This window comes from Lissotriton helveticus, chromosome 10, assembly GCF_964261635.1.
Source record: "Lissotriton helveticus chromosome 10, aLisHel1.1, whole genome shotgun sequence".
Classification (NCBI taxonomy): Eukaryota; Metazoa; Chordata; class Amphibia; order Caudata; family Salamandridae; genus Lissotriton; species Lissotriton helveticus.
In genome coordinates this window covers 415,438,135-415,456,075 of record NC_136071.1, presented here as the reverse complement: position 1 = coordinate 415,456,075, position 17,941 = coordinate 415,438,135, and the positions used below count along the sequence as shown (strand labels likewise).

The 17,941-nt window shown below is 40.9% G+C and overlaps 1 protein-coding gene across 2 annotated transcripts in view; it reads left to right on the top strand.

The window, feature by feature from the left end:
• RGS11 (regulator of G protein signaling 11) overlaps positions 1–17,941 on the top strand; it is a 2,073,835-nt gene that overhangs the window by 444,828 nt on the left and 1,611,066 nt on the right. For both annotated transcript variants that reach the window (XM_078664273.1, XM_078664274.1), the window contains exon 4: positions 15,045–15,151. In XM_078664273.1, the coding sequence (XP_078520399.1) occupies positions 15,045–15,151 (107 nt within the window). The remainder of the gene's footprint in view (positions 1–15,044; positions 15,152–17,941) is intronic.

Genomic DNA, 17,941 nt, shown 5'->3' with positions numbered 1-17,941 from the left:
GGATTGGAGATGCAAAAAGGTTTTAACCAAAGCCATCAATTTGTGCCACCTTAATCCACTCTGTGCAAACCATTTAAAATCCACAATTTTCAAACCTAGGTCTTTGTGTTCAGTATACCTTTTGCCCCAGAAAACATAGCTCTGCCCTTCAATCCATACTGTCAGCTTTTTGAAGGGATGTGTGGAAAGAATCAAAATAAGTCTGTAGATGAGTAAGTCAGTTGGTGGAATGAGAAGTTTCTAAAATGGTGGAGTTGGTGCTGTTTTAGAAAAAGCAGATAACCGATTGGTTGGTCATAAACATTGTGTACTTAAAAATAGGATACATGTTACTTTCCTGAACAAGCATGTTCAGGATTGGTTATTGAAAAATGTTTGAAAGGTACATGAGATAGGATAAGGTGATATTTTGCAAAAGTCAACCACACCTGCTATTTGCATTTGTAAGCTAGTGTGCTGAACCTCACAATATGGTGAACATGTGACCTTCTGGTACAGTTGAATGTTGCAGAAAGTGTTACTATGGAAACTAAGATATTACGGACTGGGGAAGAGTTGAAACTTAAATGGTTTTAAAATATGAAATGCTAACTTATATATAAGTCATATGGTACTAAAATAAGTTTTGCCAAATCAGACCATGTTTAGAAGTGGCGTGTTATTACAAAAATAATACTAGTATTATTGGAAATAGGTTTTTGAACTACCGTAAGGGTTTGTGGCTCAATCGTGGCACTACACTATGGCACTGCGATGGAGTCACGACACTAGTAAATCACAGAACCAGTTTAAGCACTTTTATAAGAGGCTAATAAAGGGTAATTATGTCTAACCAATAGAAATGGTTTCAAAATTTGAAATAATGATGGAAGCATTTTGATTTGTTACTTACATTCATTTGTGTGCAGAAAGAGAAGGAAAGTTTGCCATTACTGGTTTTACCTTGTTGAGAGTGGTGCACCACATTTTTTGGGTGGGAAAGAAAATCTTTTACGAGTGTCTGATTTTTCATATTCTGCAATACTATTTAAGAGGTGAGTTGCACATTTGTAAGGTGTGTTATGTATTGTGTAGTAGTGCTTCAGCCTTTGTAGTGATATTTTTAACTTTGAAAAGCATTATTTATAAAGTTTGCAAAGTATTAGAGAAGTGTGATGTTTTAAATATGTTACCAAATATACAAAAGTTTATTGTAGTTTGTTTTATTGTACGGAAAAGAAGATTGAAATAGGTTCTGCATAGTAATATGTGTGCTACCTGAGTTTTTAATGATAGTAGTAGAGAAACCTGATATTTAATCCATATTCACAGATGTATTAAACTACATCCGGGTCTATATAACTCTATACCCATATTCCCTGTTTATGATCAGAAAGTAATACATACACTTTCTTCTACATAAATTTAGAGAGTGTACCCTCTAAAATACAGATATTCAAGTATTTCTTTGTTTTTTTTATATATCATGTCACTAGCAAAAGACACAGACATAGGCATGCATACGTTCAGAAATATGGTTAGACTTATAACAGTGACAGGGTAAGGATTGCTTATTTAAATTTGGCCAATCTAACATTGTGAGCAGTTAGTGAAAAATTAAGCTGCAGCAGAAAAGTGGGGTTTAACACATGTTGACGGAAGGGATTAGTGATTAGGGTACATTGCGAGAGTCTCTGCAAAAATACACTTGAAGTATGCCATAAATTGTTGGTGTCTGCTTCAAATGGGAAGAGCAGTCAAGTTTAACAGTTTGCGTGGACTTGTGACTGAGGTATGTCTGTACTTGTATATGTATTCTCACATGTGTTATGCATGTGAAGATGTTAGACATTTGAAACACAGGTATATAACAATATGCATGTTTCTTTTTCTGTATGACACCACTAGCTAAAGGCACAGACACATACATGCATGGTTTTAGGACTATGGTAAGACTTACAACAGTGACGGCATGGATTGATGTTTTACAATTTGGTAGACTCAACATTCTCATGAGTTGGTGAAAACTGAAGCTGCAAAAGAAAAGTGAGCTTTAAGACATGTTAGAAGAGGTATTATTGATTAGGGTACTTTGTAGGATTCTCCGGAAAGGTACCATTGATGTTTGCTGTATATTTCTACTTGTATATGTATTCTCACACGTGTTATGCATGTGAAGATGCTGGACGTGTGAAACATAAGTGTACAACTATTTGTATGTTTCTTTTATGCATGACACCACTAGTAAAAGGCACAGACACATGCCTGCATGGTTTCAGTAATATGGTGCAACTTACAACAGTAACATGGGAAGGATTGCTGTTTCACATTTGGCAGATTTAACATTCTGAGCAGCCGGTGAAAAATGAAGGCAGAAAAGAAAGGTGAACTTTAAGACATGTTGGTAGAGGGATTAGTGATTAGAGTACTTTGAATGAGTCTCTGGAAAGGTACACTTGAAGTATGCCGCATACAATTATGTGTCTGTTTGAAATGAGAAGTAAAGTCTGTCAAGTTTAAAGGTCTGCGTGCTCTTGTGACTGAGGTATGTGTCTAATTGTACATGTACCACAAGCAAAAGGCATAGATACACGCATGCATGCTTGCAGGAGTGTGGTGTGACTTACAATAATGACATGGGTGACGCGAATAGAACTAAAAATCCAGGAGCCTGAACGAGCGAGGGTAAAAATTGAACAGAGACCCTGCCACAATCTTTTGGTGCTTGCCTGCAGTGTACCCCTCCCGCTGCCGCAACTACTGACGAAAAGCGGCCGCCGAGTGGAGGAGGCTCACAAACTACCATCCCCAACTGGCTTTGCGGCGCCAGACGCCGATCCCATCGCGCCAGGCGGCGCATAAAGGCAGCGTCACCCCGGCAGAGCGGGTGACGCGAATAGAACTAAAAATCCAGGAGCCTGAACGAGCGAGGGTAAAAATTGAACAGAGACCCTGCCACAATCTTTTGGTGCTTGCCTGCAGTGTACCCCCCCGCTGCCGCAACTACTGACGAAAAGCGGCCGCCGAGTGGAGGAGGCTCACAAACTACCATCCCCAACTGGCTTTGCGGCGCCAGACGCCGATCCCATCGCGCCAGGCGGCGCATAAAGGCAGCGTCACCCCCGCGTCGCGGGAGCGCGCGGGAGCGCCCGGGGCTAAGCCCGGGCAAAGGGCGGGCCCTCTGTGGCCCTCAGGGGTCCGAGGAGGACGGGGCGGGCTACCCCCCTGATATTTTGCATCGTATTACCTAGCCAAGGTGATCCTTGGTACCTCTTCTATCCCAGTCTACACTCAAGGGGTAAATTATTATTACTGCTAGACTTAAAAAACCAGGTCAAGATGTATAAAACTAGAAATACCCCTGTGGCCAAAAGATCTGCAACCAGAATAAAAGATGTCTCCAATACCCCTCTTCCCACAATAACTGCCATAGATCTAATGCTACAGAAAATGATCAATGTAGTGGCGGATGCCATCCAGGACTCAGAAAGACGCCTTTCACTAACTCCAGACCTGTGTTTTCCGGACCTCTCTTTACATACTACCGAAAACGTCAACACACTGGACAATACAATGAACTCTCAAGAGTCCATTCTAATGTTGTCATTTACAGGGCTCCCTAGTCCCCAAACAAGAGACAACACACCAACAGCTCTGTCTATACCTTCTACAGGCAATAGCAGGGACAATAGTCTTATGCTGCTTAGCGAAAATGGCATCAACACATGTTTGTCGCCCATAGCCCATCTAGAACCAGGGGCCCCTTCCACGGGTGATTTAACATCCATAACAACAAAACCTGCCCCCGGAATAAGTCATGTGATAAAAAACACAACTAGATGTCTTGGAACACGAAGTAAAAAAAAAACATCTTTAGTCAAAAAAATGTCTCGGCTTAAGGCTAAACAACATACCTCAGCCAAGGACATCTGGTCTACATTTAGACTGGCTAAACTTGCTTCCAAAACAGCGACTCCATGTCCATTTATAACCAGTCAAGATCCAGGTCCGCTCTTGAGTAAAGAGCAGACAGTCCCTACAAACATGCCTATACATCACACAGATCAGCCAGATCACACAATGATAAATAATAAATTACTCCTGGGTGATCTAGAAACCCTAATTAAGTCCCTCTTGTTGCCTATTAGTGAGAGAGTTATAAACATCGAGAAGGCATTAGGGAAATTTGAAAGGGCTCAAAATGATGCATCTTCCACCTTGCTCAAAATATTGAATGCACCACAATCAACCTCTACTTTTATACCAGCTAGTAGCTCCCTCGTTTTAACCAGCAATAAAAACGCACGGGCAAAGAAAACCACATATAACACTGTCAACAAACAAAACTTGCCAACTTGTCAGGAAAAAAACCCTCCTACTAAACCTGTAATAATCTTAGACGGAGGAGTCAATCCACCCCACATAGTGGCTGCCACTTTGAGTAATGCCCAAACCTTACCTGACACGGAAACTGAGGAATGTGAATGGGCCGCCGAGAGCTCTCCGGTCAAACTAGTACCAACTCATATAGAACCAATGAGACAAATTAAAACATCTAACCAGAGAATACCTACAAATCAAATAGGTGATAAATTGTTAAAACCGGTGGTAGCTAAAAGACCACTCCACGTAAATCTTCCACCTGAATCCAGCCCGTATACCATCGTTATGATTGGAGTACCTAAACTAGCAGGCGAGAGGGCAGAATCCCAAGTGGAATTAAAAAACAAGGTGAGCCACTGGCTGACAACCCATAGACCGATTCCCAAACATATAAATGGTCATATTTCACATGTGAGAAGGGTAGACTGGGTGGGAACCAGATTTAAATCGACTGAGGGTGATTGTATTGTGGTAACCCTCGGTGACAGTCGTGCAGCTAGTTTTATTAGCAGCTGGAAAAGCGGTGTGACGAACAGTCTGATCCGCACTATGGACTTGAGCTATTTTTACCCCTCAAATAACCCTAGCCAAAATATAACACAATCACAGCTAACCTATGGTCAGGGGGGGTTGCTCGAGCCAATAGCTGATTATCAACTTAGGGAAACCATATGGCCCTATGGCCCAACCACCTTAATGGACTTCACTAACTATAGACAGGAACCCCCAAGGCCGAGTAGGCTAAATAGCTATCACATAAGACAACAAGAGAGAAGGGAGTTTTTACCTCGTCCACAACAGCAGCACTACTCATACCCACATCATCTAAATATGCAATACGGGGTTCCCATCTCAAACAGATTTGACGCTCTTTATGCTCCAGATTATCTGGATGAGATTGACTGACAAATCGTACCTTCGCCCTCCCATTCTACCCCTCTTGAGTCATCAATTAGGGAAGCATTTTCCCATAAAATACTGAGCACTACCTTAGAGTGTACACATATCTCTATTCAAGAGGCAGGTGAAACACCTAGGGCAGTTCCCTCAGTACACCAATCTGAGAGCATGCTGATTCTAAATGGGCGCAGTCTCTCACATCCTTCCAGTCAAGTTCAATGCACAGTCCCTAGTGACGCAAAACTTTTATCTACCAGCAACGAAATGCAAGCAGACATAACGACTGATCGAGGGGATCAAGCGATACCTCTACCCATAAACAAGGCCCAGGTAGCAGGTCTAGGTCACACACCACCACGCATTATAAAACTTTTATCCTGGAATATAGCTGGTCTGGCTGCCAAGGTTAATGACCCAATATGGATGGCATATATAAAAAACTATACCGTTCTGTGTTTCCAAGAAACATGGCTGGAAGATGCAAAAGTACATATTGAGGGCTTTCAAAGTTTTTTCCAACCGGCAGCCCCGTCGAACAGTGGAAGATCAAAGGGGGGCCTGGCAATTTACATCAGCCTCTCACTCATCTGCCAGGTTTCAAATAGAGCATCTGACAACAGACATATCCAAGCCCTGGTGCTTAGGAGTGGTAAAAGGGCACTCACCCTCATTAACTTTTATAATGCTGTACTTCCAAACAGGGAGTGTAACATCCTTCATCTATACAACTTTTTAAAAGCCAAAGCGGCAAGTCTGCCTCGAAGCACCCTTATTGCTGGAGATTTTAATGCGCATCCATGTGGCAATCCTGAAATGTCACCTATTGGCCTCTTTGGCTGTAACAACAGGTCTGGCTTCCATTTTGACCATTCGTCGCGTGGCACTTACGTCAATAACTTAATCGATGACAGGAACTTAACTGTTGCAATGTCCATGTCGGAGGATTCTTACATCTTTGATGTCCCCACGTTTAAAGGCTCTGGAAACGGTTCTTACATAGACCACATTCTTCTCTCGAGAGATCTTGTCGATTTAGTCACCGATTTTGAAATTCAAACAAGTATCTTCAGTGACCACAATCCTCTTTCCATTCAAATCGGAGGAAGTATCTTTGAACACCGGAAGCCACGGACTGATTGTGGCTCTCTAAAACCAATAAACGGAAATCGACGTCTGAAATGGTCAAAGGTCAATAGTGACTCTCTGTACAGCTCAATCAATATCAGCTGTGGTCAAGAATTAGGCCTTTGTGTCTCTCCCACCACCTTGCCAGAAGCGACCTTGATTGCCTTCTCCGTTGTGGTTGACAGAATTGGACAATTGTTACCATACCAACGAAGGGTCACTATGAACACCAACCAAGATGGTTTGATCAAGCATGCTCAAAGGCCGGACGAAATTTAAAAAAAACACTTAAGGCTATCCCAAGAGATCCTGTTCTTATAAAGATTTTGAGAACTAAATATAAGACAGCCCTGGCAGCTCGGAAAAAAGAAGTGAAAGCAGGCATTTGGGAATCTCTGTGCGACCCCGCAATCCTGGGTAATAGTTCCAAGTTTTGGAGCATCATAAACAAGCCTTTGTTTGATCACCCCAGCAATCCTACGCTTGGGACTAACATACCCGAGGAAGAGTGCTTATCACATTATAGTACAATCTGTAAAAGTGACGAGCCACAAGCGGACTTTGTTTTTAAAACTTCTGATGAAGAACTGTTGTGTTTTACAGTAGGGGAGGTAGAAAAGGGGATTCAGGGTTTAACTAGCAATAAAGCACCTGGTCCTGATGGCATTCCTCCCGATTTATTCAAATCAAATACTCATTTATGGGCCCCAGTTCTTACTGCAGTAATAAATGCCGGAATCTCAATTGGCTGCCCAAAATCTTGGGGGTCCTCGACCATGGTGCCTGTATTCAAGAAGGGGGACCGTAGTAGTGCAACATGTTACAGACCTATATCGCTGATTAATTCAGTTGCCAAGGTGGTGGGGGGTATCATTTTAAATAGGCTGATAGCATGGGCCAACGAAAACAACATACTGTCGCCAATACAATACGGGTTCAGACCAGGTCATTCTACGATAACCCAATGTCTGAACCTGTACTTAATAAATGGCAAATATACCATAGCAAGAAAAGGGACCATTTATATGGCCTTTATGGATTTATCGTCCGCCTTTGACTGCGTGGACAGAGGCAGGCTCTGGGAGGTCCTGCAAAAAATGGGAGTGGAGCAAAACCTTGTTAATTTCCTAGCTGATCTCCACTCGGACACAAGAGCAAACGTCCGTTATACCCAAGATATGAAAGTAACCAGGGATTTTAGGATAAATCGGGGTGTTAGGCAGGGGTGCATCCTAGCCCCGTTTCTTTTTAATCTTTATATCAATGAACTGGAGGAGCACCTACTAAAAACTGGTACAGACTATCCATATATAGGAAGGAAGGGCGTGCCCGTCCTGCTATACGCGGACGACGCCGTCCTAATTTCCAGAACGGCGATCGGTCTTCAAACCTTGTTAGACTCTTTTTTCACATTTATGAACTCCCGAGGCCTGAGCATCAACAATTCGAAATCCTTTACAATGATGACAGGTTTAATTCCCCAAAAAATATACCCCCACTTTGTAAATGGCGAAAAAATACCGACAACCAAGACCTTTTCGTATCTTGGTGTCCTTTTCGACCACAAATTAACATGGGCACCAGCAATTCAAAAGAAAAAGGGTGAGGTAGTGCGCGCAAATGCAGCAATAGTAGACTTTACAAAGAAAATGGGTAACAGCCCGGTGGCTGCTGTTTTGAAGCTATACCAAGCCAAAAGCACTGCAGTCGCGTGCTACGGGAGTGAAATATGGGGGTCTGAATCCTTAGATGCCCTTGAGGTCACTGAGAATAATTTTTTAAAGCAAGTCTTAAGGCTACCTAGGGGTACGGCAAACTTTTCCGTTCACGAGGAACTTGGTATGCCCTATCTAAGTGATAGGCTAGCTGTGAATCCCTTGTTATGCTGGCTAAATAGCTGGCTAAACATAAATATACCCCTCACTAGAAACATCTTGCAAGAGGCACTAGAGTGGGAAGGGAGGCTTAAGATCCCATGGATAAAATGCGTCAGAAGATGTCTCCTTGAACTAGGTCGGCCGGATCTTTTTCTAGCCCCTGAGACAATAACTAAAACTGATGTAACATACGTGAAGAATACCTTTATGTTATCCAGGCACTTGGCGAGGGAGGAGAGCGAGTATAAGAAAAATAGCGTGAGACTGCATGCTCTCACAAAAACGTGTCCACATATGGAACCCTACCTAGCTTGGCCTTTGTCCGGATACGATCGCTTTTTGTTAACAAGGTTTCGATTCGATATGATCCATCTTTTGTTAGCTGTACCAAGTGGGGCACATAGAGGACAAGTGTTGCCAGCTTGCGGCTGCGACAATAAGTCTCCGCAAGATCTGGCACACTTTTTATTTTTCTGTCAGTATTATACAGTCCCCCGTAACCTGTTTTTAAAACCTTTACTTAAACAGTTGCACTTTGTACAAATCAGACCAGCACTTTATTACCTCCAAATGTTAAATAGTAAATGTACTATGTTTGTATGCAGCTTTTTAAAACTAGCACTAAAATACAGAAAAAGTATGGAAGGTTAATCAATTTTGCTACTGATTGTATTTTTATCTTTTTTAAGTATAACTTTGTAATTCCGCTTGTGTTCATGTCCATGTGATATCACTCTTCTTATAATCTTTTATTGTGTGTTTAAGTGTCTATGAAATGTACTTTTATGATTGTTATATGTAAACAATCGAATAAAGATATTTTACTTACTTACTACTTACATGGGAAGGATTGGTGCCTTAAATATCTGGAGTTCTCTTGGTTCTTTCTGTACTTGCCTTGTCTCTTTGTGCAACTCTGTTGCTTTTGTGTGCAGTTCTGTTGGTTCTTTCTTCCCCTCTGTCGCTTCTTTCTTCACTCCTCTTGCCTCTTTCTGCACCCTTGTTCCCTCTCTCTGCACCTCTGTTGCCTGTTTGTGCACCTCTCTTGAGTCTTTTTGCACCCCTCTAGCCTCTTTCTGTACCGCTCTTGTCTCTTTCTGTACCTCCCTTACCTATTTCTGCACCTCTCTTGACTTTTACTGTACCTCTTTACCTCTTTCTACACCTCTTTTGCCTTTTTCTGCACCTCTATTGCTTCTTTCTGCTCTCCTCTTCACTCCTTTTGCACCCTTCTTCATTCTTTGAGCATCTTTGTTGCCTGTTGTGCACTGTTTACTTCTCTTGCCCTTTTCTTCACCTTTGTTTTTTCTTTCTGCACTCCTCTTCCCTCTTTTTCAACCTTCTTCACTCTTTGTGCATCTCTGTTGCCTGTATGTGCATCTCTCTTGCCTCTTCGTGTATCCCTATTGCCTCTCTATGTACCTCTCTTGCCACGTTCCACGTTATATACCTCTCTTGTCTCTTTCTGTACCTACCTTACCTCTTTTTGTACCACTCTTACCTTTTCTGCACCTCTGTTGCTCCTTTCTGCTCTCTTCTTCCCTACATGTGCACCTTTCTTGAAGCTTTGTGTATCTCTGTTGCATGTATGTGCTCCTGTTTTGCCTGTTTCTGTACTACTCTTGCCTGTTTCTGCACCACCCTTGCCTCTTTGTGCAGCTCCCCTGTCTCTTTCTGCACCTCCTTTACCTCTTTCTGTACCTCTTTTGCCAATTGCTGTACCTCTCTTGCTTCTTTCTATATGTCTTGTGCCCCTTTCTGCACCTCTCTTGCCTCTTTGTACAGATCTCTTGCCTCTTTCTGTACCTCACTCTCTTCTTTCTGTACATGTATTGCTTCTTTGTGCATCTCTATTGTCTCTTTCTGCACCTCCCTTACCACTTTCTATACCACTCTTACCTTTTCTGTATCTCTGGTGCTCCTTTCTGCACTCCTCTTCCCTATTTGTCCACCCTTCTTCAAGCTTTGTGCATCTCTGTTGCCTGTTTGTGCTCCTGTTTTGCCTCTCTCTGTACCACTCTTGCCTCTTTCTGCACCTCCCTTGCCTCTTTGTGTACATCTCCTCTCTCTTTCTGCACCTCCCTTACCTCCTTCTGGACCTCTTTTGCCAATGTCTGTACCTCCCTTGCTTCTCTCTACACGTCTCTTGTCCCTTTCTGTACCTCTCTTGCCTCTTTATACAGATCTTTTACCTCTTTCTGTACCCCACTCTCTTCTTTCTGTACCTGTATTGCTTCTTTGTGCATTTCTATTGTCTCTTTCTGCACCTCCCTTACTGCGTTCTATACCACTCTTACCTTATCTGCACTTCTGTTGCTTCTTTCTACAGTCCTCTTCTCTATTTGTGCACCCTTCTTCAATCTTTGTGCATCTCTGTTGCCTGTTTGTGCACCTTTTTTGCCTCTTTCTGTTCTGCTCCCGCCTCTTTCTGCACCTCCCTTGCCTCTTTGTGCACCTCTTCTGTCTCTTTCTGTACCCCCTTACCTCTTTCTGTACCTCTTTTGCCAATTTATGTATCTCTCTTGCTCCTTTCTGCACTTCTCATGTCCCTTTCTGCACCTCTCTTTCCTTTTACTACACCTCTTTCCTTCTTTCTGCACCTCTCTTGCCTCTTTCTATAGACCTCTTTCCTCTTTCTGTACCTCACTCTCTTCTTTCTGCACCTGTATTGCTTCTTTGTGTATTTCTCTTGCTTATTTCTGCACTTCACTTTCTTTATTTGTTATGAAAAGAATAATGATGTAATTGTAAGTAATTACTTAGTGGTTATAATGAATATTGATATGTAATTTATTTAAAAGTGTCAATTGATGTAACAAACTTTTGAAACTATTCTTTGTTTTAAAAAAATGTATTTTATTTGGATCACAAATTGAAGATGGCAAGAAAAATTAAAAGAGAACAGAACAAAGAAAACTACTTAAAGAAAAGTACTATAATAATGAAAGCAAAAGAACATTTTTACAACAAAGAGAAGTTAAAGAAGAATTGTAATGGTAAAAAACATTTGTTTAGGGGAAAACAACACAAATAAGAAGGCAAAAAATAATATAAGGAGATACGAGTAAAAATGTTTAAGAGTAGAGTAATTTAAAATTAATTAAATGATTGAAAAACATATAAAAGATCAGCAGCATATACGAAAATGTAGTAGTTAGTGCTTTTGAATTGAAACGAAAATGATTTATATTAACATTGAAGAGAATGAGAACATTGGATAAAACAATGGTGTTTATGAAAGAGAAGAGCAAAAGAAAAAACTGGTTAAACGAAGTAACTTTTGTAAAATTTAGACTGTTGAATGGAAGCATACTTTTAGTCCTGAACCTTTCTTTAATGAAGAAAGTTATTTTCAACAGAACACATTAGTTCATGCAGTTGATACTAGTGGTCGATGCTATGAGATGGAAGATGGTTCTCCCATTCCAAAAGAAAAAATGGTTCCTAGGAATGTGGAAGAAGTAATAGCTGAAGAAGTTCAAGAGAGCCATGCACAAGGTCCTGTATCTAAGTGGGATTGTAGCAGTATTTGCAGTTTTTGACATAAATCTATTGCCATATTGCGAATTGTTTATGACAAAATGCAAAAAAAGTGTTAAATAGAAGATTAAGATGCTACAAGGAATAGATCCATATAAAATAAAAAAATATACTAAGTTGCAAGGTCTTTCTCTGGCTTGTCTTTCACAAAACGTACATCCCATATTTCACTGAAGCCATCATGGAGCTGGGGAACTCGTAATGAAAGATGTCCAGCTTGGCCACTTACAATATCCAGGAATCAATAAGGATATTGCAGGAGCATATATGCTCATTCAGATATGTCCTTACAGGAGATGTATTGCATCCTGCCTTAGGGCTAAGGCCTGCTAGAGGGCTGTCTTACTTATATCTCACGCAGTGTCTATGGATATGACACACAGGTATGCTAGTAGGGTTTGTAGTTTTATTATTTTTCTTTAGTCAAGCTCATGGTATTTTGATTGTGCTGATGGTTTTCTTTATAATATATTGTATTGTAGTTACCCCTGAAGAAGGTAATCAACCTGAAATGCATTGGGTACATTTTTAGATACAGTGACATCCGGAATTTTGAACTCTCTGGTACTGCTGCAAAAGGTCAGGAAAGACAATGTTGAAAACCATGTGTAAGATGAATTAAAGAATCATGAAAACATATGAAGAAAGTTTTGATTAAAAGAAGATTAAAAAAAATTATGAACTAGTTAAGGACTTTGGATTCATTTATTCATTTTGTCTGACTAGTCTCTGTTTCTTCCATGTTTGGAAAACGTGCACAGGCGGAGTGCGCATCAAGAATGCATACCTTAACACCGTTATCAATCATGAGTGCATTCTACCATTCTTGGTTTGCTTATAATGTTGTTTCATCCACGGGTTATATTGCACCAATTTGAGGAGTTTAGTGATTGAACAGAGGAAAGATGAACCTTTGATTGAAAACTTGATTAAAAAGAAGTCAGCAGCATTGGAGGTGAGTTTCGTTCATGGATTGAAAGACAGAGAACACCATCATGGCAGTCTTCATGGACTTGTATTAGATATAATTTTAATTCATTTTTGCTGTTCTATATGTTTTGTAAACTGATGTCCCATTGCTAGTGTGTCAGGTACATTTTGTTTTTGTATTTGAGTAGGGCTTTAAGTCAAATTCAGGTGCACTGTATTTTATATATAATGAATTTCTGAGCACAAGATCCATGCAAAGTGGGTGGGTGACCTGAGGCATGTTGGGAATTGTAGTGTTTATGGGGATATTTTCACTGTTCCATGCATGCTGTGAATTGAATTGAAGAATCATGAAAACTTTGGGTCATATTTAGAAGGAAACTGTCGGAACTCAGTGTTGAGTCAAGGTGGCTAAAGCTGTGTTCCGACAGTTTCCAAACACAGGTATGCGCCATATTCACAAGAATACAGTGCACCTCTGCATTTACCTTAGCGCTGGCACTAAATGTAGCTGCCTAGCACCAACACAGGCACTCTTGCATCATTGTGCAAGGGTGCCTGCGTTGCTAGGAAATATTGTTTATGTGCAATGCACAATGCAGCACACATAGAAACAGCAAGCACAAAATGAAAATAGGCAATTTCTCCTCATTTTGCCATGTTAATTTTGGCACTGGCCCATATTTATGCCACCCTCATAAGTATGGGACAGTGTCAAAATCAATGAGTGTTGCAGCGGAACGCCTACCGCAACACCCATTTCCCACCCCTTTTATGCTAAGTGTAACATGAAAGGGGGCCTTACTCACAAGGCCGCGTTAAGCTCTGTTTATTTGCTGAACATCTTGTGAATACGGCGAAGCCCCTATCGCCACATGAACATCAGAAAGAGTGACTTTTCCGTGGCAATAGGGGCTTGAAAATATGCCCCTTTGAGATAAACAAATGGAGAAACTGGTGATTAAAAGAAGATCAAAATGTGCTAAACTAGTTAAAGACTTTGGATTCATTTATTCATGTGGCTGTGCATTTTGTCTGGGGGCCTGACGATGATCATTTATTTCCACACAAGAATGTGGGCAATGTTGGCTCTTCAGGTTTGCCTGCACCAAGACACGCAGGCTGCAGTGGCATTGTGCATATGCTTGGTGATGGGTTCCATAGGCTGGCACAACTCGTGCTGCAGCCCTTAGGGACCCTCTTCAAACACAAGGTCCTTGGTACCAGGGGTACCTTTTACTAGGGACTTACATGTGAGCTATGGGGGTGTCAATCATGGAAACAACAGGTACAGTTTAGGGAAGGAGATTTGGCACAGGGGACCTGGTTGGAAGGGACCCTGTGCACTTCCAGACAAAACGGCATCAGTTTCCAGGCAAAGATTGGGGTCTAACTAAGTCCAAAAAAGGTACTTTCATACAGAAGCCCATATCTGGCCTGACTGCATTAGGGAAGTTAAGCTGTACACTCAAAGAACATTGTTATAAAAACGAGCCAGAAGACGATGCTAGTGTTGTAAGTGGTGAAGTTAAAGACACACACAAAAAACTAATTCATAGTAGATACTTTTCACAAAGAGCCAAGAAAGCCTATTTGCATTAAAGTGGTTACTCTGTGTATACAAAAAGCTACAAACCCATTACTGCTATCATGGCAGCACAGTAAAACAAGGCACATGGGCATTTAGTGAAAAGTACAGTGACATTATAACTGGCCGTGGCATCCAAAGAGCAAACACTTCTTATACGAAACTCGCCATACATAAGCAATTAAAATATCATAAATGCATCGAAGAATACACAATGGCTTGCAATTAGAAGCTATCAGTCATTTTATGTTTGTCGTCTTAAGAAATCACTACTTTATCCCCATCACCAAAACTTAATGGTAACATAACTTGGACCATGTACCTCAAAATCACTTTGGGTTTGATGAGTGGCAGATCCTAGTAATAGCATAGTATGGGAAATGCATAAAAATCAAAGGTTGAAGATGGCAGACTAAAAGCACACAATCTCACTGCGCTTCTTAATGTGCTTCTTAGAATAAAGATAGTCTGAGGTCAAAATGATGCCTAAAACTGCTTGTAGTTGGACCTGAAAAAAATAAAGAGAATTAGATGTGTCAGAATATTAAGAGGTTGGTTCTATGTTTATTGCAATCTCATTTTAATATGAAATAATATGTTATAATACAGTCCCAAAGGATATGTCAGATTGGGAGAGGGAAAGATTTAATCAAAAGTGCTTCCTATTTTTTCCCCTGGTGTTTGCTACATTTGACAAACATTTTGTTTTTATTATGTTCTAGAATCAGTGCACCTTGGAAATCTGATTGTCAAGTATGGCTACATCTACCCTTTAAAGGACCCTAGGACCCTGGTTTTGAGAGCAGATGAGTCACCCTACAGATTTCAGGTATGAACCTTTTGTAGCTGTGCATCTAGAACAAGTATTGTCACTTTCTTAACCGCATGCGCGCTAGCGGGTTTCCCTCTGCGCGCTGCGTTTTTTTAAAAGCCGCGTTACATGACGAGCTCAGCTCGTCGTGAGCGTACGAGCGGTGTAACTCATGACGAGCTGAGTTTGTCATGAGCGCGGAACGGGTTAAAGTGCAATATCTGTATTATCTGTTATGTGTTTACTCAGAGGTGGGTATTAAGGATGGGGCCTGACTAAATCATGCCACCTAGAAACCTGCTACAGGAAGCCAGATGAATATATTTAGCTCCCGGGTTTTCTACAGAAATGTATTATGTACATATATTCACCAAAGAAATCACTTGTACTTACATTAAAAACTATTGACATACCCCATTGAAGGTATGTGGGCTGCCTGAACTTCCACATCTGCCATAGACTCAAAAAGGACATCACAGGTGATATGGCAAATGACAACATTTATGACATCTTTTGGTTAGGGGAAAGCGGTGTTACCGCTTTCAAAGGTGGTGTGCACTGTAATGCAAAGACCTGAGGGGTCTTACTCCATTATATTCTTTTTCAATGAAGATTTCTCCAAATTAAAGTGGTTTCAAATCATAATCTTTGTTTATTGATTTTTTCATTCTTATTTATTCTTCAAAACTTTCTTTTGATGATTCTCACATCAACATAATTCACATTTTATATCCTCCCAATGCATTTTGGGTCATATTAGACCCTTCCTCAGGGGTCTTCAATGCCCCTCGCTTGTGGAGTTTTTGAGGCGCGCGGCCTGCCTCGAGGATGTACCACTTCAGTTCTTGAATTATGTTGATGTGAGAATCATCAAAAGAAAGTTTTGAAGAATAAATAAGAATGAAAAAATCAATAAACAAAGATTATGATTTGAAACCACTTTAATTTGGAGAAATCTTCATTGAAAAAGAATATAATGGAGTAAGACCCCTCAGGTCTTTGCATTACAGTGCACACCACCTTTGAAAGCGGTAACACCGCTTTCCCCTAACCAAAGTATTCAGAACAGTGTTTTCAGACAACACACTAGGTGGGAGGAGCACGCAAACAAAGTGAAGAGAAAAACTTGAGTGATAATAATAAAGAAGAGTGCCGGATGGATTATAAGTAAGTAACATTTATGACATCACATGTAGCATTACCGATGGTGTCTACTAATTCCATTTTATTTATCAGTTAAACATTCCCTGCCCATATAGCTGTAAGTGTGATGGTCTACTGATCCCTGGCTGTGAAGCAGCAGTGTTCAAATTGACTTTAACCCCTCATTTGACTTTTTCAGGGATATTGGTGTATCGCCCCCCTGGGCCATCTGGCCCGTGGGCTACAACCTTCCCAGATTTAGTTATTCCCTTCCACTTTAGTACGGCGAATTTCTCTATTCAGGGAGATGTAATCTCCATCTGGAGGATCCAGCCTGTACTATTAGCAATACCTTTATCTCAGACTTGGCAGCTATGAACATTTTGCTTCACAACGCTGGTCCCACCCATAAAGTCGGCCATCTACTAGACCCTATTTTTTCAATTTATCTAATCTTGAATGTCCTGCAGCTACTCCTCTGTGCTGGACTGATCATTTCTTGGTGGGTTTCAGGCTTGTGGCTTTGCAACTTTCTCACACGACATATGATAATGTTACAAAACTAACTAGGAATTGGAAAAACTTGGATATTGCTCATTTTAATAACTTTCTTTCTATCAATACCCCCATTTTAAAAACGTTTTTGCTTTGGACCTAGTGGCTTGTCAAAACTGGATCCAGTCTGCCTTAGTCACTTGTCTCCCTATCTCTGTCAGGAAGACAAATAATCATCGTCCTCCTGCTCCTTGGTTCGCCAAAGAGTTGAAAAGTGAGAAAACTAAATCTAAGAACATGGAAAGAAGGTGGCGAAGGGTCTATGCGCCTGAAGCTAAAACTGCCTATCGTCATACTAAAAGGGCGTATCATTCTCTTTGCAGGTCCGCACGTGCAAACTATGTCTCTTCGACCATTACAGATGCTAAAAATTGCCCTAAAACATTATTCAAGATGGTCAAAGAACTATCTGGTTCTGCAACTTCACCGGCTCCCCCCAGTTTGAATGAAATGCAATGTGAGAACCTTGCCCAATTTTCTACAAATAAAGTGAAGCAATATACTCCATCTTGGCTGGCAATACATCACCCTCTTTTAACACGCCTATTTCTACTCATGTTCAACCTGGCTCTCTGTTTGATTGCAGAGATGCACATGTTGTAGATCCTATTAATAAATTGGAAACCTGGTCATTTTTAGATATTACTACTTTTAAAAAACATTTAAGTAGTATTAAATCTGGTTCTCCTTGTGATCTCCTTCCTATTACAGTATTGCAGCAGCTTGAAGCTCCAGCACTTTTACATTTCATGAAACTTCTAAATACATTCCTAAAGGAGTCTTTCATTCCTTCGGAATGGAAGCATGCAGTGGTCGTTCCACTGCTGAAAAAAGGAATTTCTGACCCTGCGCTATCTTCAAACTATTGTCCAATCTCTCTGCTGCCCGCCTTCTCTAAAGCTTTGAAGAGGCACATCAACAGCCAATTGTCCAAGTTTATAGAAACTTATGGGCTTCTTCATCTATCTCAGTCTGGCTTTAGGACCGGCTATTCTACTGAGATCACGCTTCTTGGCGTCACAGAAATGTTGTGCCAGAATCTAGATGCAGGTGACACGATGGCTCTTGTGCTATTAGATTTCAGCACAGCCTTTGATATGGTATCCCATG